The sequence below is a fragment of the Glycine soja genome, chromosome 10, assembly GCF_004193775.1.
Source record: "Glycine soja cultivar W05 chromosome 10, ASM419377v2, whole genome shotgun sequence".
Classification (NCBI taxonomy): Eukaryota; Viridiplantae; Streptophyta; class Magnoliopsida; order Fabales; family Fabaceae; genus Glycine; species Glycine soja.
The window spans coordinates 35,858,074-35,884,256 of record NC_041011.1 but is presented as its reverse complement, the minus strand read 5'-3'; the positions used below and the strand labels follow the sequence as shown (position 1 = coordinate 35,884,256).

General features: G+C 35.5%; 3 protein-coding genes, 1 long non-coding RNA gene and 1 pseudogene across 5 annotated transcripts; 4 read left to right on the top strand and 1 right to left on the bottom strand.

Moving 5' to 3' along the window:
- Window positions 1-4,381: 4,381 nt before the first annotated feature.
- LOC114371691 lies at window positions 4,382-4,930 on the bottom strand. Its single transcript, XM_028329050.1, has one exon. It carries the CDS (start codon window positions 4,928-4,930, stop codon window positions 4,382-4,384), a length of 549 nt encoding a protein of 182 aa, XP_028184851.1.
- Window positions 4,931-11,929: 6,999 nt separating this feature from the next.
- LOC114371690 (protein MAIN-LIKE 1-like) lies at window positions 11,930-14,498 on the top strand. Its single transcript, XM_028329049.1, has 4 exons — window positions 11,930-11,983; window positions 13,083-13,382; window positions 13,496-14,155; window positions 14,256-14,498. The coding sequence occupies exons 1-4, from the start codon at window positions 11,930-11,932 to the stop codon at window positions 14,496-14,498; spliced, it is 1,257 nt and encodes a 418-aa protein (XP_028184850.1).
- A 7,527-nt stretch (window positions 14,499-22,025) lies between these two features.
- Window positions 22,026-23,014, top strand: LOC114372601. Of its 2 annotated transcripts, none has more exons than XR_003658223.1 (3): window positions 22,026-22,399; window positions 22,515-22,574; window positions 22,802-23,014. It is a non-coding gene; the product is annotated as an uncharacterized LOC114372601 (long non-coding RNA). The 2 variants fall into 2 exon arrangements; XR_003658224.1 differs by having other exon boundaries at window positions 22,038-22,399; window positions 22,852-23,014.
- Window positions 23,015-23,454: 440 nt separating this feature from the next.
- LOC114372599 lies at window positions 23,455-26,183 on the top strand (annotated as a pseudogene).
- Window positions 23,473-24,432, top strand: LOC114371689 (pyrophosphate--fructose 6-phosphate 1-phosphotransferase subunit beta 1-like). The gene is made up of 4 exons (XM_028329048.1): window positions 23,473-23,549; window positions 23,627-23,759; window positions 23,954-24,069; window positions 24,288-24,432. The coding sequence occupies exons 1-4, from the start codon at window positions 23,473-23,475 to the stop codon at window positions 24,430-24,432; spliced, it is 471 nt and encodes a 156-aa protein (XP_028184849.1).

Genomic DNA, 26,183 nt, shown 5'->3' with positions numbered 1-26,183 from the left:
TTTAACAACAGCTCTTTACTTGTTGCTTATTGACTTACTGTGTGTGCTGATATTTTCTTACCATTAGAAGCTATCACCTAATAAACTCCCCCAAATTTGGGACAAATTTGCTTTGAACCAGAATGCTCTCCTACAACCTAAGACAAGGTAGATGGAGATGTAATCCATAGGTTCAAGGTTCAATCAAGCAATCAGATTTTCAGCTCAATCATGGGTGCAAAGGATATGTCATTCATTCACAAGGTAAGCTTTTTGGCTAAGTGGTTAATTCACACAAAACATGGCCTTCATCATCTTCAAACTCATGCATTCATTCCATAATCAGAGATTCATGCAAAAATCATTACTTAATGCTAGTCATTCTCTCATAATTCAAGATCACAGACTCACCGGGTTGTGGTTAATGAGTACCTTCACAATCAAACTGTTAAACTAACTAACATTTTCATTCATGATCCTAATCCATGTTCTTTCTCTTCTAATCACTGCATGCTTATTCAAAATATATGATTTACACATTCCAATTCACTCAAATCATGTAATCGATCAATTCAAACCAACAAACACTAAATTTTTCAAAATCAAACATCAAACCACTGGATAAAATGAAATATACTGTTCAAACTAGCTTAAAGCAAGCTACGATGCAATCCAAAAACTAAAGTAAAACCATAAACTGAATTTTAAAAACTGAAACATAAATATAAAACCAAATTAAAAATGTACTAAAAACAGAATAATAATAAAAGTGTTCAAAAGATAGGAAAGTAAAAATCATGTCACTGGTCCTGCGGTGGGTCCTGATCCATGACCTCATCATCGGTCAAATATAGCACAGGAACAATAACTTAGACAAAAGTAAAGCGGAAATAAAAAGTGCACAACGGAAAAGTAAAGACTGTAGGGAAGAAGAAAATGAACACAAGATTTATACTGGTTCGACCACAACCCGTGTCTACGTCCAGTCCCCAAGCAACCCACGGTTCTTGAGATTTCCAATAACCTTGTAAAATCCTTTACAAGCAAAGATCCACTAGGGACGTACCCTCCCTTGTTCTCTTTGAACAACCACGTAGATGTACCCTCTACTTGAAGCGAACCACAAAGGATGTACCCTCCCTTGTGTTCACTATTACAACCAAGAAGCTACCCGCTTCTGACACAGAATTCTCAGACGGTTAGTTCTTTGAATTCAGTGTTTGGGCAAAGAATTCTCAGACGGTTAGTTCTTTGAATTCTTTGTTTGGGGGGATCAAAAGAATTCTCAGACGATTAGTTCTTTGAATTCTTTTGTCAGGAGGGAGAAGGAAAGAATCAAAAGAATTCTTAGACGGTTAGTTCTTTGAATTCTTTTGGCAAAAGTGAGAAGGAATGAAGAAGAAGAATAGCACAAGTTTTTGGCCAATGAACTTTTCTTGACAAAGAAAGTATTGAACAAAAACTCTTAGAAAAATGTTGAGAATAATTGAATGAAAATCAATTTTTTGAAATTTGTGTCATGGTCACATATTTATAGCCATTTGATGACTCTTGAAAAAACAAGTTAAAAGTTGTGACTCTTGACAATTTCTTCAAAACTAGTCACTCTAAAAGTTGTGACTCTCTCGAAAACTAGTCACTTTAAAAGTTGTGCTTCTTTTTGAAAACTTAGTCACTTTAAAAGTTGTGACTCTTTTAAAAAAATCTTCAGAAACTAGTCACTTTAAGAATTGTGACTTTTGGTAATTTAATTTTTAAAATAAGTCAGTGGTAATCGATTACCATTGTAGTGTAATTGATTACACATCAACAGATGTGACTCTTCATGTTTAAATTTGAAAATCTTCGTCAATTCCCTGTTTGATACTTCTGCTTGGCCATTAGTTTGAGGATGATAGGGTAATGCTACCTTGTGTGTTACATTATACTGTTTCAACACCTTCTATAGTTGATTATTGCAAAAGTGTGTGCCTCCATCACTGATTAAGATTCTGGGCACCCTAAATCATGCAAAGATGTCTTTCTTTAAGAACTTCACTACAGTCTTAGCATCATTCTGTGGGGCGGCCACTACTTTAACCCATTTAGACACATAATCTATAGCTACTAGGATGTATTCATTTCCAAAGGATGAAGGGAAGGGACCTACAAAGTCAACCCCACCCCCCAATAGTTAAAGACCTCAACCTCCATAATATTTTGTAGAGGCATTTCATTTCTTTTGGAGATGCACCCCATCCTCTGACATTGATCACAATGCAACATATGCTGGTGGGCATCCTTAAATAACGTTGGCCAAAAGAACCCAGACTGTAGAACCTTAGCTGCTGTCTTATCTCCACCATAATGGCCGCCACATGGTGAGTTGTGACAGTGCCATAATATGTTCTTGGCCTCCTCCTTTGTCACACATCTTCGAAGAAGATTGTCAACTCATATCTTGAACAAGTGTGGCTCATCCCATATGTAAAATTGAGCATCATGGAGGAATTTCTTCCTTTGCTGCCAAGTTAGATCCTTAGGGATGATTCCTACTACTTTAAAGGTTGCCATATCAGAAAACCAAGGTCTTTCATTCACTATGAACAGGGATTCATTAGGGAATTAATCTCTGATCTCTGCTTCTTTTGAAGTGACTTCCTCATTAACCAATCGTGATAAGTGGTCTGCTACAACATTTTCAGATCCCTTTTTATCCTGAATAACCAAATCAAATTCTTGAAGCAGCAGAATCCATCTTATCAGTCGAGGTTTATAATCAACCTTGTTGAGAAAATATTTAATTGTTGCATGATCAGTGTAAATGATGACTTTTGATCCCACCAAGTAAGATCTGAACTTTTCAAGTGCATAGACAATTGCCAGCATTTCTTTTTCAGTGGTGGCATAGTTAACCTGTGCATCATTCAAAACTTTCCTAGCATAATATATAACATGAAAGATTATGCCTTTTCTCTGTCCAAGCACAACACCTACGACATAGTCACTCGTGACACACATCAATTCAAACTCTTTCCCCCAATCTGGTGTTGTGATCATCAGAGTAGATACTAGTCTGGTTTTGAGATCATTAAATGCTTCCATGCATTCTTCATTAAACACAAACGCAGCGTCCTTGTTCAACAGATTACTGAGTGGTTTAGCAACTTTTGAGAAATCTTTTATGAATCGCCTGTAGAACCCAACGTGTCCTAAAAAGCTTCTCACTCCCTTGAAATTTATTGGAGGGAGGAGTTTCTCAATGACATCAATCTTTGCCTTGTCCACCTCAATCCCCCTCACTAAAATTTTATGCCCCAACACTATGCCCTCTTGGACCATAAAGTGACATTTCTCCCAATTAAGCACCAAATTAGACTCTTCACATCTTTGCAATACTCTTTCCAAATTTGATAGACAGTAATCAAAAGATGAGCCAAAGATAGAGAAATCATCCATGAAAACTTCAATGCATATCTCCACCATATTAGAAAAAAATTGACATCATGCACCTTTGAAACATAGCCGGAGCATTACAAAGACCAAAAGGCATACGCCTATAAGCGAACACGTCAAACGGGCAAGTGAAAGTTGTCTTCTCCTGATCTTTGGGATCCACTGTGATCTGATTATAGCCAGAGTACCCATCCAAAAAACAATAAAATGATTGTCCAACAAGTCTTTCAAGCATCTGGTCCATGAAGGGAAGTGGATAATGGTCTTTACGAGTAGCATCATTCAATTTCCTGTAATTTATGCACATCTTCCATCCGGTGTCAGTCCTTGTGGAAATTAGTTCATCTTTCTCATTTTTAATCACTGTTATACCCCCCTTCTTGTGAAAAACTTGCACAGGGCTAATCCACGCACTATCTGAGAGGGGATAAATGAGTCCTACTTCCAGCAATTTAAGTACTTCCGTGCACACCTCTTCTTTCATGATTGGGTTCAATCGTCTTTGGGGCTGCCTCACTGGCTTGTAATTAGCTTCCATATTAATTTTGTGCATGCAGTAAGATGGACTGATCCCTTTCAAATCAGAGATGTGCCATCCAATCGTGGCTTTGTGCTTCTTCAAAATCTGCACCAGCTGATCCTCTTCTTCCTTCTTCAAGGAGCTGCTAATTATGACTAGTTTGGCTTCATTGTCATCCAAGAATACATACTTCAAGTGTGCAGGTAGAGTCTTCAATTCCACTTTGGGTTTTTCTATTGGTCTACTATTCTTCAATTCTTCAAACACAATATGTCTAGTCGAATTTTCCCTTGCACCATCTAACTCTTCAATACAAACCTGCACTTCATCTTCCTCCTCCTTGGTCAGACATTCTACGTGATTATTCAATGCTTTTTCCAAAGGAGACTGCAGTACCATGGCTGTAGCTGCTAATTCTATCTCCCGTTCTACCTTCTCCACATCAAATCAGGCCTTCTGATCACTTGAGTGCTTCATTACTTCAAATAAGTCGAATGAAATTTTCTGATCCTCCACACTCAGTTCTAATTTACCTTTCCCCGTATCTACTACACAACTGGCGGTTGACATGAAAGGACATCCCAAAATTATGGGGATTTCAATATCCTCCTCTATATCTATAACCACAAAATCTGCAGGGAAAGTAATATGTTTAACTCTGACCAAATCATCTTCTATCACTCCATACGGCCTGATGATGGAGTGATCAGCTAACTGTAGAGTCATTCTGGTTGGCATTATTTCCAGCTCTCCCATCCTCTGACACATAAAGAGCGACATCAAATTTATGTTGGCTCTTAAATCAATAAGAGCCTTACCAACTGAGACTGCACTGATCGAGCAAGGTATAGTGACATTGTTTGGATCTTTGTGCTTGGGTGCAAGGATGCGTTGAATCACAACACTACAGTTTCCCTCCACTACAATTGTGTCATTGTGGATATACTTGCTCTTTTGGGTTAGCATATCCTTCAGAAATTTAGAGTAAAGTGACATTTGCTATAAGGCCTCTCCGAAGGGCATGGTGATCTCTAGCTTCTTGAAAATGTCAAGAAAACATGCAAGATGTCTTTCTTTGGTCTTCCTAGAAGGTACCAATGGATATGACACTTCTTTCCCCTCAAATGGAGCTACCTCTTTCTTCTTTTCTCTGGACTGCTCACTCTTACTCTTTTTCTTTTCATTTGTTTTTTCATTTTTTTCATTGTTTTTTTCTTCTTCTTCTTCTTCTTCTTCTTCTTCTTTTTCTTTCTTTTTCTAATTATTTATTTCATTCTCATTCTTGCTTATTGTATTCTCATTCTCTTTGTAATCCTTTTCATCTTCTATCTCCTCAAGTTTACAAAAATTGTCCTCCGGTTCAAATGCTGGTTCAGTTACCAACTGTTGTTTATCTCCATCCACTATCTTCTCATCCTTCTCTTCTTCAGTCATGGTTGCCATTTTTCCACGGGTCATCACAGCTTTGCACTCTTCCTTTGGATTGTTTTCTGTGTTGGCTCCAAATTTTGAGGAAGAGTTGTCAACTATTTGTTTAGCTAACTGTCCCACCTGAATCTCCAAATTTTTAATGGCCAACTCAGTACTCTTGTGATTTTATATTGAAACCTGCATGAATTGAGCAAAAGTCTCCTCCAACTTTGTTGTCCTCTCATAGAGGTTAGGCCCTTGTTATGGCAGTCTATTTGATGGTCCACCCTGGTCTTTGTTGAATTGATTACCAGGATGAGTCCTCCACTGATTTTGCTACTGGTTGTAATGCTGGCCCTATTGGAATCCACCTACATTAAAATTCTGCCTTGGTCGGTTCCCCATATAATTAACTTCATGTGTTGATTCTTCAGTGGGAATACAACAGCCTGATTCATAAGCTCCACCACAAAGTGTGCAACCTGCAACCTGCAAAATAGAAGAAGGTGAAGGCTGACTAACATGTAATTGAGTTGGCAGCTTACTCAGTGTTTCTGTTAAAGTCTCGAGTTGCTTGGACAACAACTTATTCTGTGCCAATAGAGCATCTTGTGATGACAACTTTAATAAACTCTTCTTGGTGGGATAGTGTGTTCTATCATGCAAGATAGCGTGATCACTAGCAGCCATATTCTCAATTAGTTCCATGGCTTCTTCAAGAGTTTTAAGCTCTATTTTACCCCCTGCAAAAGCATCTAAGAGCTGCTGAGATTGTGGCCTCAACCCGTCAATAAAAATATTCAGCTGTATGGGCTCAGAGAATCCATGAGTAGGAGTTTTCCGTATAAAGCTATGGAATCTTTCTAAGGCTTCACTCAAAGATTCATCTGGGAACTGGTGAAAGGAAGAGATGGTAGCCTTTCCCTCTATAGTCTTGGACTTTGGGAAATATTTCTTCAGAAACTTTTCCAGAACTTCATCCCAAGTCTTCAAGCTATTACCTTTGAATGAATGCAGCCACCTCTTGGCTCCTCCAAATAGTGAGAATGAAAATAAGCTGAGCCTAACATCATCTTCTGGCACTCCAGCAATTCTGACTGTGTTGCAAATTTCAATGTAAGTTCCTAGATGTGCATAAGGATCTTCATTAGGCAAACCATGAAATTGATTGCCCTGTATAAGTTGAATCAAAGAATGTGGATATGTGATATTTTAAGCTTGAACCTCCGGCCGCACAATACTAGTGAAAAATTGCGGCACACTTGTGCTTGAGTAGTCTTCAAGGGTTACTCATCTAGGTTGCTCATCAGCCATTGTGTTGGCTTCAATCAATGCTGTATTTGATTCCCTTGTCTCTGGAAAACTAGAAGATGACTCTGAAGACTGAGGTTCTTCAAGAATTGTTGCTGCTTCTATATCTTGCAAAGCCTTTCTGCTCTGTTCCTTCTACAAGTTGCTTCGATTTCCAAGTCTATTGGAACCAAATTACCTGCAGAGGACTTTCTATGCATACACAACCAAGCATAAACAACAGTTAACCAATTTCGAAGAAAAATAAATTTTGCAATAAACAAATATTCACAAAAACAAAACAACGAATCAAAGAATAAAGAATAAACCCTTACAACTGAACTAAACTTTTCCAAATAAAGAGAAGTTCCTCAGCAACGGTGCCAAAATACTTGTTCGCATCCTAGTACTACTTGTTTTTATGGATGTGAAATCTAACCGGCAAGTGCATCGAGTTGTCAAGTAAATAATTAAAACAGTGTGAACCGAGTATCGAACTCTGGGAACTTGTTTTGCTTGGCAAAGCATCATTCAGTAAATAGGCATTTGCGTAAAGATTTGATTATCATGAAGTAAAAACAGAAGCAAATTTTATTCTAAGTAAAAGCAGTAATTGTGAGCAAGTGAGTGTGAAAACAAATATGTAAAAGCGTTGGGTCCTTCTACTAAGATACTTGATGCAATTAGGGTTTTTCTCTACTTGAAACTATTTTTGTGTTCTATGTTGAAGGCACAAATACCAAACACCGATGTCTCGCTAGTTTGGCCTAATTCAAATTAAACTTCATTCTTAGATGTCTCTTGTTGAACTTAGCCTAACCGAACAACATTACAATTACAGCATGATAAAAACTAAATTACTGCACTCCGTGTCTGGCAGTTTGATAACCTAGCCATGCCCTATCCAGTTCTAAGGATGCAATACATTTTCCAATGCTAAAGCTCCTAACCTTACACACAAATGGGTGATCAAGCCACAAGCATGCTTAACATAAGCACAGATAGAAACATTGAACACATAAAAACAACTTCAAATAGATAGTAATAATATTTACATCAAGCACTCAGCGGAATTTCCCAACAAAGGATTCTAGCCCTCCATTACAAGGGAGTACCTTTCACAAATAGGAGAAGGGTTTCAAAGAAAATACCAAATTACAAAGCAATGGGGATGTCTCCTCCACCTCTAGGAACCTAGGAATCACTCCTAAACCTAAAATCTACCTAAAAGTTAGGGCCTTTTTCTTCCTTGCTCAACTTTTCCTCTATTCTTCGTTCAGCACTACGCTCACGTAGTCTATTCAGACCTCCTTTTTTTCATTCTCTACAATTTAGGCTTAAAAAGAGTTTTTTGTCCGTGAAGGCGCGCTTAGCGCCATTCTCGCGCTTAGCGCGATTAAGTGAAATTTGGCTTAGCGTCATTCTCGTGCTAAGCGCAAAAGAGACAATCTTCTCGTTGAACAAGATGATGACACACTGAGCGCGTGATGAAATGGCAGATTCTCTTCAATATTCATTTCACTCGCTAAGCAGCTAATGTCTCGCTTAGCGGTTGAGTCTCGCTAAGCACACGGTCCAGGCTTAGCGAGACAACAACTTTTGCACCTTCAAATTTTTCTCCTTTTTATTTGGAATTGAAGTGAAATTTACATTAAATTCATTTGGAAAGCTTCTACTGAGCAAATATAAAAACTAATCAAAAAATATTTACAATCTTACCAAAAAGAACTATAAGTTAGGAGAAATATATACATTTTTGAAAACTTTTCTATACAAAAGTTAGTCTTAAAAGACGACTAACAACAGGCATGAAGATTAGAAGATTAGGGAAATGGTAGATAAAATAAAAGACAAGTTTTATAAATATTGGAGTGAATATAGTGATGTGCTTGCTCTTGGTCCTTGTCGCAACCAAGATCAAGATGGGATGACGTAAAAAAAAAAATATAATGGAGTCACCACTAATATTTTAAATTGAAGGAAATCATTAGAAAACGCTTAAAAAATCTTTGGAACCGTAAATGACTTCCAGAGTCTATGACACGTAGAGAAGGTATTAACACTCTACAATACCCATAGAAAATGATACCTCTAATTAATTGTGCAACATCATTAAGTTTATAAATATTTACTTTGGCCCAAAAAACATATTCTTGAATCTTATTATAAAAATCTCTTCTTTTTTATACTCTATTAAAATTTAGCACAAAGATTTAAGCTAGCAAATTGGCTAGTATGATAATCCTCACAATTTACAACGTTAAAGATATAATCGTTATTCAATTAACGTCATAAATTATTGCTTATTTTAATAAAATATTGTCTTTGAAATTTTTTATTTTTAAATTTACTCTGGCCCAAAAGTTTATGATAGCAAATGACTATTCTATAAACCCTTGTGGTTTGAAAATCTTAAAGGTAGAATTGCTATCAATTAATATTATTAAACCATTGCATGAAGTAAAAGTAGATTATTTAGAATTGCATCCATTATAAGCGAGTAGATTAAAACACTCAAAGTTATAATCCCTATTTTTTATTTTACCACGAATTACATTTGTTGCTCTTGATTAAAAGAAGTAGAATTATAAACGTGATTTTCGCAACATATATAATTCATCGCAAAATAAAATATGTCAGGAACTAGATTTCAAAGTGTAGCAAGAATTTTCTGCACCATCTACGGAATAGGTGGAGCATAAGATTAGCACTTACATGCATTCAATCTAATTTATTCCTTTTGACAATTTATTTTTCTTTTATGTAAAAAGTAAAAACAAGTTCATCCACATTCAAATCCTAGAAGCTATGACACACACACACTCAAGAAAAGAATGATAGCAAGGATAATAAAAACAATTAACATAAGAACCAAGCAAATTAACATAAAAAAGAAAGTTATAGAAAATATATATGAATTGCACGTATGAAACAAAAGAGAGAAAGAACAATGTACTCCATTCATCTTAATAAGTCAACATGGAAATCATACAATGGAGTAAATCAAAACCTTGTGTGTGACTCTTTAATCGTTGCACTGAGTTATAACCGCCAAAACTTTTAAATATGTCTTCGTGTTGTGCAGAATTTTTTCCCTTCTCCTCTTTATTTTTTTCGTTCGTTCCTTTTTTTCCTTCCTTTTTTTTTGTTTTTTTGTTATGTAAGTGTGGTTTTTATAAACCTCTTCTAGATTTTTGTTGTAACCACTAATCCAACTCATCCACCTATTTCTCTCCACCATTCACTATCTGTCAGTTACACAACTAACTTATCTATCTTGACTCAGTCTTCTCTTATTTAACTGACCATTATCTTTTAAAAAATCTTCTTTTTGTAACCAAAGATATTTTTTGATAACTTGATATTCTCTTGTAACCACCTCTTATTTTTATATTTATTTAATTTTAAAAGATTAAAATATTCTTCTGACTAAAATTGGTTATTCACACTTCTCGCTTCAAGATGTCATTTTTATTGAAGTTTTGTTATACAAAACTTGGTATTAGTGAAGTATCTTGCCAAGCAAAAATAAGTATTAGAAGCACAAGTTGCATTCTCTCTTTCAAGAGTATGTCAAGAATTCTAAGAAAGAGACAACTACAAGTGGGCAACAAGAATCTCAAGCTCATCCTTCCTTGGCTAAAGGAAAGTCAACATCATAAGTAGCATTTGTTGATGTTAGTCTATATTTTTTTTCAAACTTAATTGCTCATTCACTTCATTACTTGTGTTATTTCTTTAATATTTAATTTTTCATTTTGTGTAACCAATTGAGAATGATAACATATCACAACATGGTACCTTTCAATTTGATATTTATTGGGAAGAGCAAAAATTGTCTTTAGCATATCATCCAAATCTTGATATTTTGAATTATTGGAAGAAGAATCAAGTTAGGTTTTTGGATCTTTCATTGTTTGCATGTGACATTTTGGGTATTCAAATGACAATTGTTGCATCTAAATATGCTTTTAGTATGGGTTCTTGTATTTTGAATAAATACCGAAGTTGTTTCATTCCGGATAATGTGTAATATTTGATATTACCAAAAGTTAATTGCTAGAATTTGAGGTGTAAGGTAAATACTACATTTTTAATATATATTACAACTTTCATTTTTTTTCTTTAAGGTTTAAATTAAATAATCTCATGAATTACCTTATGTTTATTTTATTTTTATGATGATTTGTAGATGGACAAATCTTCAGAGATTGAAAAATTGGTAGAACTAAGTACATCAATAATGGGGTCAAACATCGTCAGTGAAGATTGATTATTTGATGTTGTATTATTCGAAAATTCAATGAACTATCTGTTTGTATTGTATATTTGTACTTAGATTTGTTTGGATTTAGACTTTACACTTCACCTAATCTAGTCTTAAGTACTTGATAATTGATATCACTTATTTATATTGTATTTATTTTATGTGTATTTAAAATAATTTGTTTTAACAATTCACTATTCTTAATTATTTTTTTTGTGTGAATGTAGGCTAGCCTCCAAAACACGTGTACTATGCAAGACAGATATAAAATTAGGACTTGATGGGATAGACTTTGGGGTTAAAGACTCTGTGGATACGAACTTTGCATGATGGACTTACCAGCTTTACTCAAGACCTCTACACCTAAAATTCAAGGGTGATGCTAGGTGCACCCAACATTTAATGTCAAAGGTAAAAAATACCCCTGGCCTTAATTTAAAGGATTTTGGTGCACCCAACACCATTTTACGCTTTTCGTACACCAGCACTGTGAGCTTCCATTTGCGCTGCTGCTATTCTTCTTCCCTTCCCTCTGTGTCATTTTCATTGGGCTTTGATCGTTGTTCTCTTCTGTCGGCATTGTGGACGTGCATTGAAAGGGATGCTCCACCGTCGAGGTAAGCTTCATCTCCCCTTTAATGGCTATCGATTCCGTTGCTTGTTTTTTATTTCTTACGGATGTAGTTAGGTGGTTTGGGCATGTAGAGAGAAGACCGGTAGACTCTGTAGTGAGGAGAGTAGACCAGATGGAGAGAAGACAAACAATTCGAGGCAGAGGAAGACCCAAAAAGACTATAAGAGAGGTTATCAAAAAGGATCTCGAAATTAATGGTTTGAATAGAAGTATGGTACTTGATAGAACATTATGGCGGAAGTTGATCCATGTAGCCGACCCCACCTAGTGGGATAAGGCGTTGTTGTTGTTGTTGTTGTTGGATGTAGTTGATCCTTATTTGATGTAGGAAATAGGTTTAGGCATACAGATGAAGTAGGAAGTAGGTTTGTACATACGGATCAAGGTGATCCCTATGAGGTTTAAGGATCAAGTTGATCTGTATGAAGCTTATGGATCAAGTTCATCCGTAAGTCTCATACGGATCAAGTTGATCTGTATGACCCTTTTTAAAAAAAAAGTGAAATAAGTATGTTTGTTTTGAAAAATGTTTCTTATTAGGATTTAGGGTTAATGATGATGGTTTAGGGTTACTGTTGATTGTTTAGGGTTAGTGTTGAGGGTTTGTATTGTATTATGTTTGAATTCTTTGAACTAGATGATATTGGTTTTAGATATTTCAGTTTACTAAGTTGGTATCGCTTTAAAAATCATACATATGACTGACTTACAAGTTACAAATAATAAACATTTGTGAAATCACTATCTTGAAATGTGAGAATAGTTTCAAATCATGCATTATATACCAAATACGTGTCATTAGAAAATATCAAAATTCCACACACAAGCACACATATAAGAATGGTAATGGCAGGCTAATGATAAAATAGGAACAACATGCTCCATTTTAGTTTAAGATCTAAGCTGAGCTACACGAGGAGCACCCCTATAAATGTCCCAAATCTCCTCAGCTTTCATTTGCCCCTTTTCAAGCAAAATACCTGCAAAAGAAGCAAAACTTAAATCCTAAAAGCAAAACTTAAGTCCTAAAAGCAAAACAAGCAGGTCTAAAAGCAAAACAAGCAATAAATGTCCCAAGCCTGTCTGCAGAATTAAAAACTCTGGACACTTTGAAGCTTCTAATGTTGCCTTTGCAGAGATCCAACACAAGTTGTCAATCCCAAACATCTTCTCCTCAATTAGTCTTGCTACAAACAAATTTCAATAAGCAAAAAAGTTTAAAATCTCATAAATAAAATTACCATAGATTTGGAATAAGACTTTCCAAAATGACCTGAAAATCAAAAAACTTACGAGCACAAGCACACACTATAGAGTTTATGAGCACCTGAAAATGAAATTACTTTTAGTCTGCAAAAGATTAACACACATTGACTATAGATTAATTTCTTGGTTGAAATTTAGATAATTCGTTGTAGAGCAGTTCAAAATCTTGCTTGCCTAGGATTTAAGGGTATAAGTTGTTTAATTCTATTTTCTTTGAACAAGTTTATATTGTGATAAATTTGTGTGGTTTAGTAATGGAATTTGTGCGTCAACATTTGCAGATCATGGTTAGAACTAGAGGGTTAGGTCATGCCATAGGTAGGGTTATAGGTATATCCCTGGGGAGAGAGGATCATCATGATTCAGATGATGTTCCCCAGCAACGAAGGCCTATAGCATCCGCACGTAGGCAATGGGAAGTTGCCCCTGTTGCCGAGGATGTGCCTGTGGTAGCTGGAGATGTACATACACAAGGTGCAGAAGCTGGTCATGATGCTGAGGGATTTCCAAGTGGGCCGTGTGACCCATCAGTGCTTACGGAGTATGGTGACCATGTTGCAGTCAGCATATGGAACAGAGAGGTATTTAAAATTTTTTAGTAAACTTATTTGTTAAGTATTTCTTATTATTGAAATTTGTCATAATTTAAATTTTTATATGTATAAATTGTCTGTTCATTTATACTTCAATTCAGGAACGTCCTGAATTAAAGTTATTCTCCCATGGGAGGAAGGTTCAGAAATTTGGGAGGCCTGCTCCTGAAATTGAAGGGTTAGTTGATGCCATAGGATTAAGTCCTTTGATTGTATGTTCAGTAGAAATTGGTGATCGGGGACTTATATCCGCTTTCGTGGAGAGGTGGCATAAGGAAACTAGCAGTTTCCATCTTCCTGTTGGGGAGGTTACCATCACCCTAGATGATGTGGCATCTCTACTTCATCTTCCAATTATTGGCGCCTTCCATACCTTCGAGCCTCTGCACGTCGACGAAGTCGTGTTGATGTTAGTGGAGTTACTTGAGGTCTCCGGAGAGGAAGCTAGGATTGAGACAACACAGTGTCATGGGGCATACGTACGCTTATCTTGGCTACGAGATATTTATCAGAGGAGATGTCAGGCTGGACATTGGACTGTAGCAGCTCATGCCTATCTTCTGCATCTCTTAGGTTGCATTCTTTTTGCTAACAAGAGTGCAACCCATGTTCATGTTGTTTTCTTAGACGCTTTCCGTGACTTTAGTCAGAGTGGAAGCTATGCATGGGGAGCTTCCGCCCTATTGCATATGTACGATCATTTGAATGATGCTTGTAAGAGCGGCGACCGACAGCTTGCTGGTTACATCACTCTGTTACAAGTAATTAATATGTTTTTAATAAGTTAATTATGACTATGTTTTAAACATGTTTTTAAGATGTTCATTTGACATTTATATGATTTTGATGTAATCTTTGTAGTGTTGGATATATGAGCACTTTCCCTCAGTTGTGGAGTGTTTGACTGATCCAGACTATGATGAGCTCTCACCACGTGCATGTCGGTGGATTGCTATGAAGGCTTCTTTGAAGTCCATATCTGCATCGACCTATAGGCAACGTCTAGATGGACTCAGGATTCCTGATGTTTGTTGGATGCCTTATGGTGAGCATCAAGCCGTTTGGGAGTTTGATTTGATTTCATGCTTCTCTGATCATCTATGATGGGTGCTCGTTGTCGTGAGACACCGACCAGAGAGGATCATGCACCAGTTTGGATACATGCAGAGTATTCCTACAGCGGCTATAGGTACTAGCGTGTCATTTGAAGAAATTGACGACAGGTGGATGCACTACTCAGACCATCTTGCACCAGCGGGTCAGATTTGTGTTGTGCCATGATAGTGTGCATCCGATTACATGAACTGGTTCTTCCTCATTTCTCATCCGTTCATGACAGCGGCATAGCCTGCAGATCCGCCGCGACATCCACCTCTGACGCATGATGACACATTTATGGAGCCATATATCCCTCAAGTCCCAATGGCACCAGCAGTAGCACCGACATATGCCCCTTCTAATGTGGAGCAGCCTAGACATGTAGTGGTAAGTATTACTATTTGGGTTGTTGTATCAAATGTCATTTACTTCAGTTATCGTAATACTATTATGGTTGTTTTCTATTTCATAGGATGCTTGCCAAGCGATCGCTGAAAGGTTGGAGCATCTGCTCAACCTAAGGATAGTCACGGCAGACACAGTGATACACGAGATCATGAAAGACTGCATTAGGATTGTTAGGGGTGTCACACCAGATGGCAATGTGTATGTGAGGTCTCGACGAAGGCGGCGCACGGATCAACCATAGTTTCTTTACACATTTTCTTGTATTTGAAAAGATTTTGTTTTTAAGTCAACATTTTGTATATTTTAGCTTATTTTGGTTTATAATTTTAATTTTATGTTAATTTGTCTAAATATTAGGGTTAACGCTTATTTTTAAATTACGTAACCATTAATGACGTCACAAGCTATTATATTTTATATAGCTACATAGAAAGATAGTTAAGTTACTTAAAATAAGAATGATCTTGACTTGAAATTAAAATATAAAATTAGATTTGACCTACGTGCATTAAGTAATAGTTCATTATAAAATAAGTACAAATTAGTTAAACAAACATAGAAAGATACAAAGATAATTAATTTATACTAACATCACCACTACATTAAAGACACATACAAAGCTAGATAACTTACTTAAAATAACATTGATGGGAACTATGTCAGATACATATTTTTCTTTTAATTTGTGCGTCAAAAAATAAGTCAAAATTAAACTACAAAGATAGAAAACTCTAATGTGAGATTAAAATTCATAATGATCAAGCATTACAAGGTATATGCTCAATCTTCATTTATGTCAACTTAGTCTCTTTTGAACATCATGAAGCTTCTATACTGCTGCATTCTACTAATATATGGAGTTGGTCACTGCTTTGCCTGAGGATGGCAATTGCTAGACCATAACAATTCTAGAGGCGGTAAAGGACAATGGTCTTTTAAATAAACCTGTTGTTGGATCAAGTGGCCTCGGAATAATTAAGAATGGGGAGGGGGGGTTGAATTAATTATTATTGTACCTTGACTAATTAAAACTTATCCTTCTTAATGTTACTAGACTCAATTAGGATTTACTACTAAGTTATGTAACTTAAACAAAAGTAAAGCGTAAAAGTAAAGTACACAACAAAAATTAAAAAGTGTAGGGAAGAAGAAAACAAACACAAGAATTTTATACTGGTTTGGCAACAACCCGTGCCTACATCTAGTCCCCAAGCAACCACTGGTTCTTGAGATTTCTTTCAACCTTGTAAAATCCTTTACAAGCAAAGATCCACAAGGGATGTACTCTCCCTTGTTCTCTTTGAATAACCAAGTGAATGTACCCTCCACTTGAACTGATCCACAAGAGATGTACCCTCTCTTGTTCTTAGTTACAACAACCCAAGTAGACGTATCCTCTACTTGTACCACAAAGGATGTACCCTCCAATGTGTTAAGACAAAGAATTCTCAGGCGGTTAGTCCTTTAAATCTTTGTAAGGGGAAACAAAAGATATCTTAGGCGGTTAATCCTTTGAAATTTTTTGTTTAAGGGAAAGGGAAGAATCAAAAGAATTCTCAAGCGGGGTCCTTTGAATTCTCTTGGAAAGGGAGAAGAGAGACACAAAAGAATTCAGGCGGTTAGTCCTTTGTTCTTTTGGAAAAAGGGAAAAGAGAGACACAAAAAGAATTCAGGCGATTAGTCTTTGTTGAATTCTTTTTGGCAAAGGTAGAAGAGAATGAAAAAATATAACACACTTTTGTTTTCTGCTGAATTTTCACTTGTAGAAGAACAAGGTTTAAAAAGAAACTTAGAAAGCTTTTTGGCAAAGGAAGAAGAAGAAGAAAGATGAGTAGGAAAGAATTCTTAAAGAAACGTAAAGGTTGTAAAGGTTTAAAGGTTTCTCAAAAGTTGTTCAAGAAGTTGTTCAAAAAGCTTATTGAATGCAAGTCAAGGTCTTGCTTTTATAGACTCTTCATGTCTGGTCAAGAAAACCATTGGAAGAGTTATAACCTTGAGAAAATCATGTCAAGAGTTACATCTCTTGACCTTTTATTCAAAACTTGTCACTGGTAACCGATTACCACAATCATGTAATTGATTACACAATGCATTTTAAGAAAAAATGTGACTCTTCACAATTGAATTTGAATTTCAACATTCAGATACACTGGTAATCGATTACCAATATATTGTAATCGATTACACCATTTAAAAATCTTTTGGAACGTTGCAAATTCAGTTAAAAACTTTTTGAAATCAAATTTTATCACTAGTAATCGATTACAGTAAACTGATAATCGATTACCAGAGAGTAAATACTCTAGTAACTTAGAAAAATTTGAGAAAACTCTTTTGTAAAACAAAACTGTGCTATGTTTGGTTTTTGAAAAATTCTTTGTCAATACTTCCCTTGTGAAGTCTTGACTTGTTGCTTCTTGATTTCTTCTCTTGAATCTTGAATTCATCTTCTCTTAAATCTTGATGTCTTTTCTTGAATCTTGAAATTAATCTTGATCTTGAACTTGTTGACTCAAACTTGAAATCATTCTTTTGGGCTTGTTGTCATCATCAAAACTACTTGATTTATACTTGATTCATCATCATGAAGCTTGCTTCTACACCTGTTGTACATGCAGAAACAATATTAAGTCAAATGTACACAAGTGATTGCATAAATTTAAAAAATAACACTATCTATCTTCAATGTACCTGAACAAAATGATTGTCATAGACATGACCGATACAAATTATGTGATGCACAGAAGAATCTGTTGGTGGTTGACTTCTAAGAGGAGATAATGTCATGCTTTATTGTCGGGACATCGATACAAGGATTACATTATACCTTGATGCAATGACATATCCCATCTCGGTTATATCCATCCACTTATCCACAGTAACATGAATGAAACAAATATACACGTCAAAGTTAATTCTTAAAAAGCAAAACATAAATTACATACCTTGGTTAACCCATCAACAAGTAGGGGCCTCCTGAATTCGTCGAATCTGCCTGTGCCACCGAAGAGCTTGATATAGTCATATGAGAATTTGGCAAGTTCTTTAAGCAAATGGTTGCGCACCAAGGACCAAGACTCTTCACCCATACCTAATAAACCGGCAATCGACCGATATCCACAGTTACCGTCAGCTTTGACATCCACAATGTTGTCAATGAAATCGTGTATAAATGGCTGAAATTGATCCAACATCGGCATGATCCTTCTTGGATTCGGTTGGTCAGAAGATGAAGCACTACGTTTCACTGAAGAATTGCTATTTTGCACAGAATGTAAAGCATCGACATACTCCCAATAAGATGGATCATGCTTTGTTGATCTTTGGTTTCTGTTCATCAGTTTCTTCGAAGCACCTTTAGTGTTGACCTTTGCTGGAGGAGGACACATAGAGTTTTGATTAGGGTATGCAATTTCCCGAAGTTTACTCTTTAGAGTAAACTTACCACAAACATCAAGTTCCTCAAATCTTTTAGATATGGTTTCCATCTCTTCCTTTATGGTCACTTCAGGCTCAGATAACCCTTGGTCTGAGAAACTGAGTTTCCTCCAAAACATATGGATTGAATCTAGTGGGATGCTACCAACAACATATTTAGATAGCTCACATGCACAAGGAAGACCGTGCGTAGTTCTCATGACACAACCACAACAAGAAGGATTCTTGCTAGCATAATGTACACGCTCAAACTCAGCAGCAATCTGATTTAAAGCATACCTTGAAATCATTCCAAGAAGCCTCTTGTATAAGGTTTTTTTAAGAACATGTCCAACCACATGTGTACTTGTTTCAAAGGATGCTTTAATTTCAGTGTGCTGCAAGGTGATCATGTTGTTCATCGCATCCCAAATACTACATAAGTCTCCAAGGCTATTCTGTAATACTCTTTTTAAAGCCCAATGAGCAGATTCAACCTTACATTCGAAATACACAAATAGCAATAAACATATACAATAATTAAATTCCATCAATTCATCAACCTTAATAGAAATAATTGAACATTTTCATACCTATTTGTTCTTGTGTTTCCTAAGTGCATCATCTTATTCGTCTAGGCTGTAACAAATTTTTCCTTGTGGGGGATTATCCATGTTTCGTTAACATAGTCAACAAACATTGGCCAAGGTGAACAAGCAATTTCAAACTTCTTAAGGCATTCATCGAACTGTTTTTTCGAAGGACAATCAACCAGACTTCCCCAGACATCCATGACATACTCCCAAGCATTTTTTTGACCAATTAGTGATTTACATTTTGCCTTGACATTTTTGTCGATGTGAAACCTGCACAACAAATTTGTACACTCAGGGAATACAGTTTTCACTGTATTCATCAATGTTAGGTGTCACACCAACAAGCAGAGAATTTCATCCCTGTTGGTGTCACACCAACAAAGTCAAGTAGTGGGAGTCTGTACCTGTTTGTTTTGTAGGTATTGTCTATCAAAAATACCAAACTACATGCATTGCATAACTTCACTGCATCAGGGTGACACCAAAATATATCACGTACCAGGTCTTCATCCTTTAATCTATGCTAATGAATATATTGATTTCGTTTAAGAAGCTTCATTAGATGTTGCATTTAAGTATCAATTCCTCTAATGGAAGAACGATATGCACTTCTTGCATTGTATATTTGTTTAAGTGTTGTACAACTATTGGCATTGTGCTCCTTCAACGTTAGCAGAATGTTTCTTGGTTTCACCATTGACTTGGTCATATCAACAATAATTGTCTTTTCATCCTTAGTCAATCGCCTAGCGTATGGCTGTCCAACTAATGACTTGATCAATTCATGATTATGAATCTCACACATCAACTTCACCATCCAACCTTTCCCTCCAACCACTGGTTTCCCACGAAGCTTGAAGGGACACCCATATTTCCTACTCCCAGTATCTCTTTTAACAAAATCTTTCTTCCTAGACCTATACTGACCACTTCTTTCACAACCAATTAACATAAATGAAGTCCTTCCTCTACTACCAGTGTTTGTGTCAAACCTCATAATGACCGCCACAAATTCATTTTCATGAGCAATGGATTGAGCCCACTGCAAAACATCATCTCGGGTACCAAACACCTACAATGCAATCCACACAATTTTACTTTTCTAAGGGACATTGATTTTATGAAATTAATAACAATAATCAACATTATTACCTGAGAAATATTAAACGCATCCAAACAATCAACATGTTGTTCATTCACACCACATTCTTGTTCATTTTGATCATCCATATCAACTTCTTCCGATATTATACTATCATACATCCATTGATCTTTGTCCATCTTAACAACAAATCAAAAATTTCAACATGACAGACATACAACACCTAACTGCACTATACATATAATATCATACAAAACTCTACATAGTTTTTTACTGCACACCATTTTATAAACACTACAATTCATAATCATATATAATAAAATTCAAAAACCCTATATCATTCTACATACAAATTAATTCAATTACACATATAAACAATTAATTTATTTTTTAAAATGAGCATACAAACATAATAATAATTAAAAAATATTAAACTTAAATAAATTTTAAAAAATTCAAAGTCTGTACAACTTACGGATCAAGTTGATCCATAAGGCTTATACGGATCAAGCCAGTTGATCCGTATGTCGACATTCCACTCCAACTCACGCACACCCAGCAAAAATGCGTACCTCCTATGTCGACGATGACGAACCAACCACCACAACAATGACCACCGACTCCTTCACCTTCACCCAAGCTCACCTATCTCAAGAAAAAAACCAGACGAAAGAGAGAAACGGAGGAACCAAAAAGCAAACGTAAAACATACAATAAACAACTTAAAAAGGAAAAAAGATACAAGAGGGACATTTTTAACATTTTTTCAAAATGCTGGGTGTACAAGCAATTATGTTGATGCACCTAGCATCACCCAAAATTCAATTCAATTCTGTTGTCTTCACCATGCTGAGCCCGATTTATTTTCATGCTTAGTGCGACTATTTTTATATTAAAAAAAGCAACATGATCCAAACTTTATGGACCCACTCACGTTCTCTCTCCACACTCACGTTCCCCTTCTTCTTTCTCTCTCTTTTTTTCTTCCACGAACCTAACACCCCTTGCATCCCAAGTCATGCATTTCTCTTTCTCTTCATTTTATTTTGTCAAAGTTTCCATCTTGTAAGTGCATTATTCTTATTCTCTTGTTTAGTTCATACTTTTGCATTTATTAACATTTCATTTCATTTTTTTTTCAAGTTCTTTGAATGAGTTGATTCTTCTTATTTGTTTTAATGTTGCTACTTGTTTCTCTCCCTTTGAATGTTTTGTGGCTTTTTATTTTGTTTTCTTGTTGGTTTATGATCTTGGTATTGTTTTTTCTTTTTCTTTTTTTCAAAATTTGGGGTTTATCCATATTTAAATGTCTTTAATTTGTCTTTGTTTCAAGTGTACTCACCATGTGTTCGATTAAATGCTTGTAAGAAATTCTCTTTTCGCTTTGTCACTTGTTTTATGATATTGAGGCTTATATCATTTTCTCACATGCTTGGCTGTTTAGTTCTATTATTATTTTGTTAAATAATGTGCCATTTTATTATTTTTTTAGTTAATTGGTGCTTATTTTCCATGTTTCCTTCCTTTTTTATTTCAGTTTTGGACTGATGTTCAACTTTTATGTTTCTTTTGGTTTACTTTTTTTTTTGGATTCTGTTTTGTGTCTTTGTTTCTGGTTTAGGAATGGTAGCCACAAAAGAGGAGGATGACTACAGTCCATTGAATCACCTTCGAATTTTGATGATGAAACTTTTGTTTCCAAAGCTCATGAAAATATCTATCCTAACAACAATGATTTTTATGGCAGATGGGGGACCATGGCGGCAAGCCAAAAATCCGCCATAAATTTATGGTGGATGGTGTTGTGGAAGCTATATATATATATATATATATGAAATTAAAAACAGTAAATACAAATAATAAAACTAAGAAACAGTAGATATAAGAAATTAAAAGCATCTATATACTATCTATAAAAGAGAACCCCCTGGAAAAGCCTATTATGCCCCTACCTAAGGTTGTGACACATGTCCATTTCCTTGGTTTTTTGGTCTTTTAACCTTTTCATTTTCCACTCCCTTGGTTGCTCCACGTATTGTTCCAGGTGTCTTCTTTTCTAACCTTTACATTTCCCACTCCCTTGGTTGCTACACGTAGTGTTCCAGGTGTCTTCTTTTCCAATCTTCATCCCAAGTTTTTTCGGTTTTCTTTTTATTTTTCCATTTCTCTTTCTTCCATGGCAAAAGGCTCCTTTCTCTTTCTCTCTCACTCACTTTCTTTCTCTGTACAACTTGGAAGCTTTCTCTCTCTCAAAGCAGCAAGGTCCTCCACCACCACCACCTCCAATCTCCGTCTTTCACACAGAGAGAGATACTATGTGTGAGATCAGTTTTTGGTTCATGGATTCCTTTTCTCTTCTACACAATTCCAAGCATCTATTCTTGGTATTTGATATATTTCATTCCTTTCTCTCTCACATATTTTTTTCTTCTTTTAATTTACTATTTTTTGGTTTATAAACGGTCACCCATGATGCGGATTGGATTTTGTGTTGTGCAGGTTTGAACAAGTTTTGGGCTTTTGGTGGTAATGTGGTGTCTCACTATATGAAAGTTGCAGGTTAAGCCTTTTCTTAATTCATTGTGATTTTAAGTTAATTTCTGTTGTTAGGGATTGAGGGACCAAAAAGCCTAGGTTTGCATACTCTATATGATTGTCGTGCATGCACTATTTATGATGCAATGTTCTATGGAAATTGGATTAAGTGTGTGGTTTTTGGGCAAAGTTTTTGGTCAGAATCGGGTGTTTGATGAGCTTATGTTTACCTGATTATTTTTATAGCACAGGGTGGAGGGAAAAAAACTGGTCAATACTAAAGGCATGTTACGGGCTGCAGGTATGGTATCAATCTGGCTAAAGGTATTCTGGAACATCACTCGAAAGGGATCCTAGATTCTGACAAACCAAGGAAATTGCTCGAAGATTTTCGAATTGGCAAGCTCATCACAGGTAATATACATAGGTTGCAGGTTTCTAATTAGCATTTTAGGATAACTTTTTTTCCCATTTTTGATTAATTAAAATAATTCAGATTGATAATTCACATTTTCTGATCATGTTCATTAGGATATTTATTGGTTGCAGGTTATGTGTTTGATCAAATGTCAAGATGATATTTTTGGGTATATTTTCTTATTTCTTATTGGTATATATTTCCATTTAGGTTCAAATATTTCATTCCTTTCTCTCTCATATATTTTTTTCTTCTTTTAATTTACTATTTTTTAGTTTATAAACGGTCAACCATGATGCGGATTGGATTTTGTGTTGTGCAGGTTTGAACAAGTTTTGGGCTTTTGGTGGTAATGTGGTGTCTCACTATATGAAAGTTGCAGGTTAAGTCTTTTCTTAATTCATTGTGATTTTAAGTTAATTTCTATTGTTAGGGATTGAGGGACCAAAAAGCCTAGGTTTGCATACTCTATATGATTGTCGTGCATGCACTATTTATGATGCAATGTTCTATGGAAATTGGATTAAGTGTGTGGATTTGGGCAAAGTTTTTGGTCAGAATCGGGTGTTTGATGAGCTTATGTTTACCTGATCATTTTTATAGCACAGGGTGGAGGGAAAAAAACTGGTCAATACTAAAGGCATGTTACGGGCTGCAGGTATGGTATCAATCTGGCTAAAGGTATTCTGGAACATCACTCGAAAGGGATCCTAGATTCTGACAAACCAAGGAAATTGCTCGAAGATTTTCGAATTGGCAAGCTCATCACAGGTAATATACATAGGTTGCAGGTTTCTAATTAGCATTTTAGGATAACTTTTTTTCCCATTTTTGATTAATTAAAATAATTCAGATTGATAATTCACATTTTCTGATCATGTTCATTAGGACATTTATTGGTTGCGGGTTATGTGTTTGATCAAATGTCAAGATGATATTTTTGGGTATATTTTCTTATTTCTTATTGGTATATATTTCCATTTAGGTTGGCAAGATAGAAGCAGAGAAAATGCTTATTCAAATGGTTGAAACTGAGTTAGAGAAGAGAAAGCAATGGGGCACATATAAAGGAGGATTTAGGGGGCAGTCCCACTTTTTTGGGTACTCCGTCTATTTTAGATATATCATTCTTAGAGTTGTAAGGTTTGATAATATGATTTGCTATGAGACAAAAAAATATGAAAAGGTCCTATGGTCCTGCTTTAGGATTTACCTTCAAGTTTAAGCTGGATTAAAATTCTTTTGACCATACATTTGCTAATGGCATCTCTATCTTTGGTTAGAATTTGTAGTCACATGTACTCTTTTAAAATATGCAGCTATGAAGGGAGATGTGGCTTGCCAACTAATTTTGATTCTACTTACTGCTATGCATTGGGTTATGGTGCTGCAACCATCCTTCAAAGTGGGAAGACAGGATTAATATCATCAGTTTGTGCCAATGCTCTTCACATTATATTCTAATCATCAAATTAGATATTTCTTCTCGATTGGTTTTAATGATTGATTATGGTTGAAAATATTTGGTAATACTGGGGCCATCAACTCAATTTTTTGATTTGCTATGATATTTTGATCAGGTTGGTAATTTATGTGCTCCTGTAGAAGAATGGACTGTTGGTGGAACTGCACTCTCTTCATTGATGGACGTGGAGAGGAGACATGGTATACATTGTGATCTAGCGGAGCTTTTGCTTTGCCCCAATACCTATTTTCTAAATTTTTATTCATTACATGACATTTTGTCTCCATGTTGTTACATTTATTTGAATGTGCTTTCTCTGATGTTCTGCTGTTAATGAATTGTGTGATTTTCTTTTTAGGTAAATTCAAGCCTGTTATCAAAAAGACCAATTGAAATTATATATCAAACCAAGAAGCTTTTCATTTAATTGATTCCTGTGTCTTAGATTTCAGGCGTTTGGTGGTGATTATTTCATACATTATATATACTTTGATTTTTATGTCTGTTTAGATCTTATTCCATTGAAATTAATTTACATATATAAAGACATCCAGATGTAGCTTGATGTACCTTTAGTCCTTTAATACTGCTTAACAAAGCAAGGGTAGATGATAGAAAAATTATTTAATTCACAAAACAAAGAAAATAAACGGTAGTTTTGTAAATACTAAATACTATTATAGTAGTAATTTTCTATTATATAATTATTACTATTACAGGTATGCATCAGCGGTAGCAATAGAGAGCCAGTCCAAGTTGGATGACGAGCAATGGCTAGCTTATTAGATCACCTATTCGTTCGTCACCCTTGCGGAAATGATTCTTCAACCTATCTTAGAGTGGTGAGTTAGAAATTATATATTTGTACGAAAGAATCGTGCATAAACATATTCTCTCATTGAATTTATTTATTTTCATTGGAATTTATCTTGAATTTTATCAAAGAGGTTTAACTGTTTAACTCAGAAACTTGAACAAGTGTGTCATAAATATCTTAATAATCATCTTTGTGATTCCAACGGACTACGGATCAAAAAGAAATTGTTGATTAATATAGTTAGGAAAAATTGATTATAAAATTTGAAATTGGCAGGATACCAATTTGGTACGATGTGAAGCTATTGACGGTGGCATGGCTGGTGTTGCCGCAGTTCGCAGGAGCTGCGTACTTATATGAAAGGTTCGTGAGAGAGCATATAAGGAAATACATAACGGAGAGGCAGCACCTCTATGGCAACCACCAGCAACAAAGCAAAAAGTCTCCCAATAACGATGGCAAGGCCAAGAAGTTCTTCGAATTCGTCACGCCCAAGAAAGTGAGTTTTAGTTGGTTTAACCTTTTTTCTAGTTATCATTTTGAAATGAATTAATTTGATACATCAAATTCTAATGTAAATTTGTGGTTGTGAATTTGCCATGACGGTGCGGGAATAGGGGGATCAGGAGGCGTATTGAATTGGCAATTGGACGGTGCTGACCAGTGTATTTTGAGTTTTTTAACTGAGAATCTTCCAATTGGTCTTTTGAGTCAAATCAACCTTCCTTTTAATTTGGTTATAATTGTGTTTTATTTATGTTTTATGTATATATATGTATGAGGATCTGTAAATTAACCATTTATTTAATTTTGATTTCTTAAATGATTGGCTCTTATATTTCTTCTATCGACTGCTTTATCTTCTCTTCTTTCTTCACTTTCACAACTTAAGCTGCAAGGTACAAAGACAAAAAAAATGTAATCTTCTGAGTT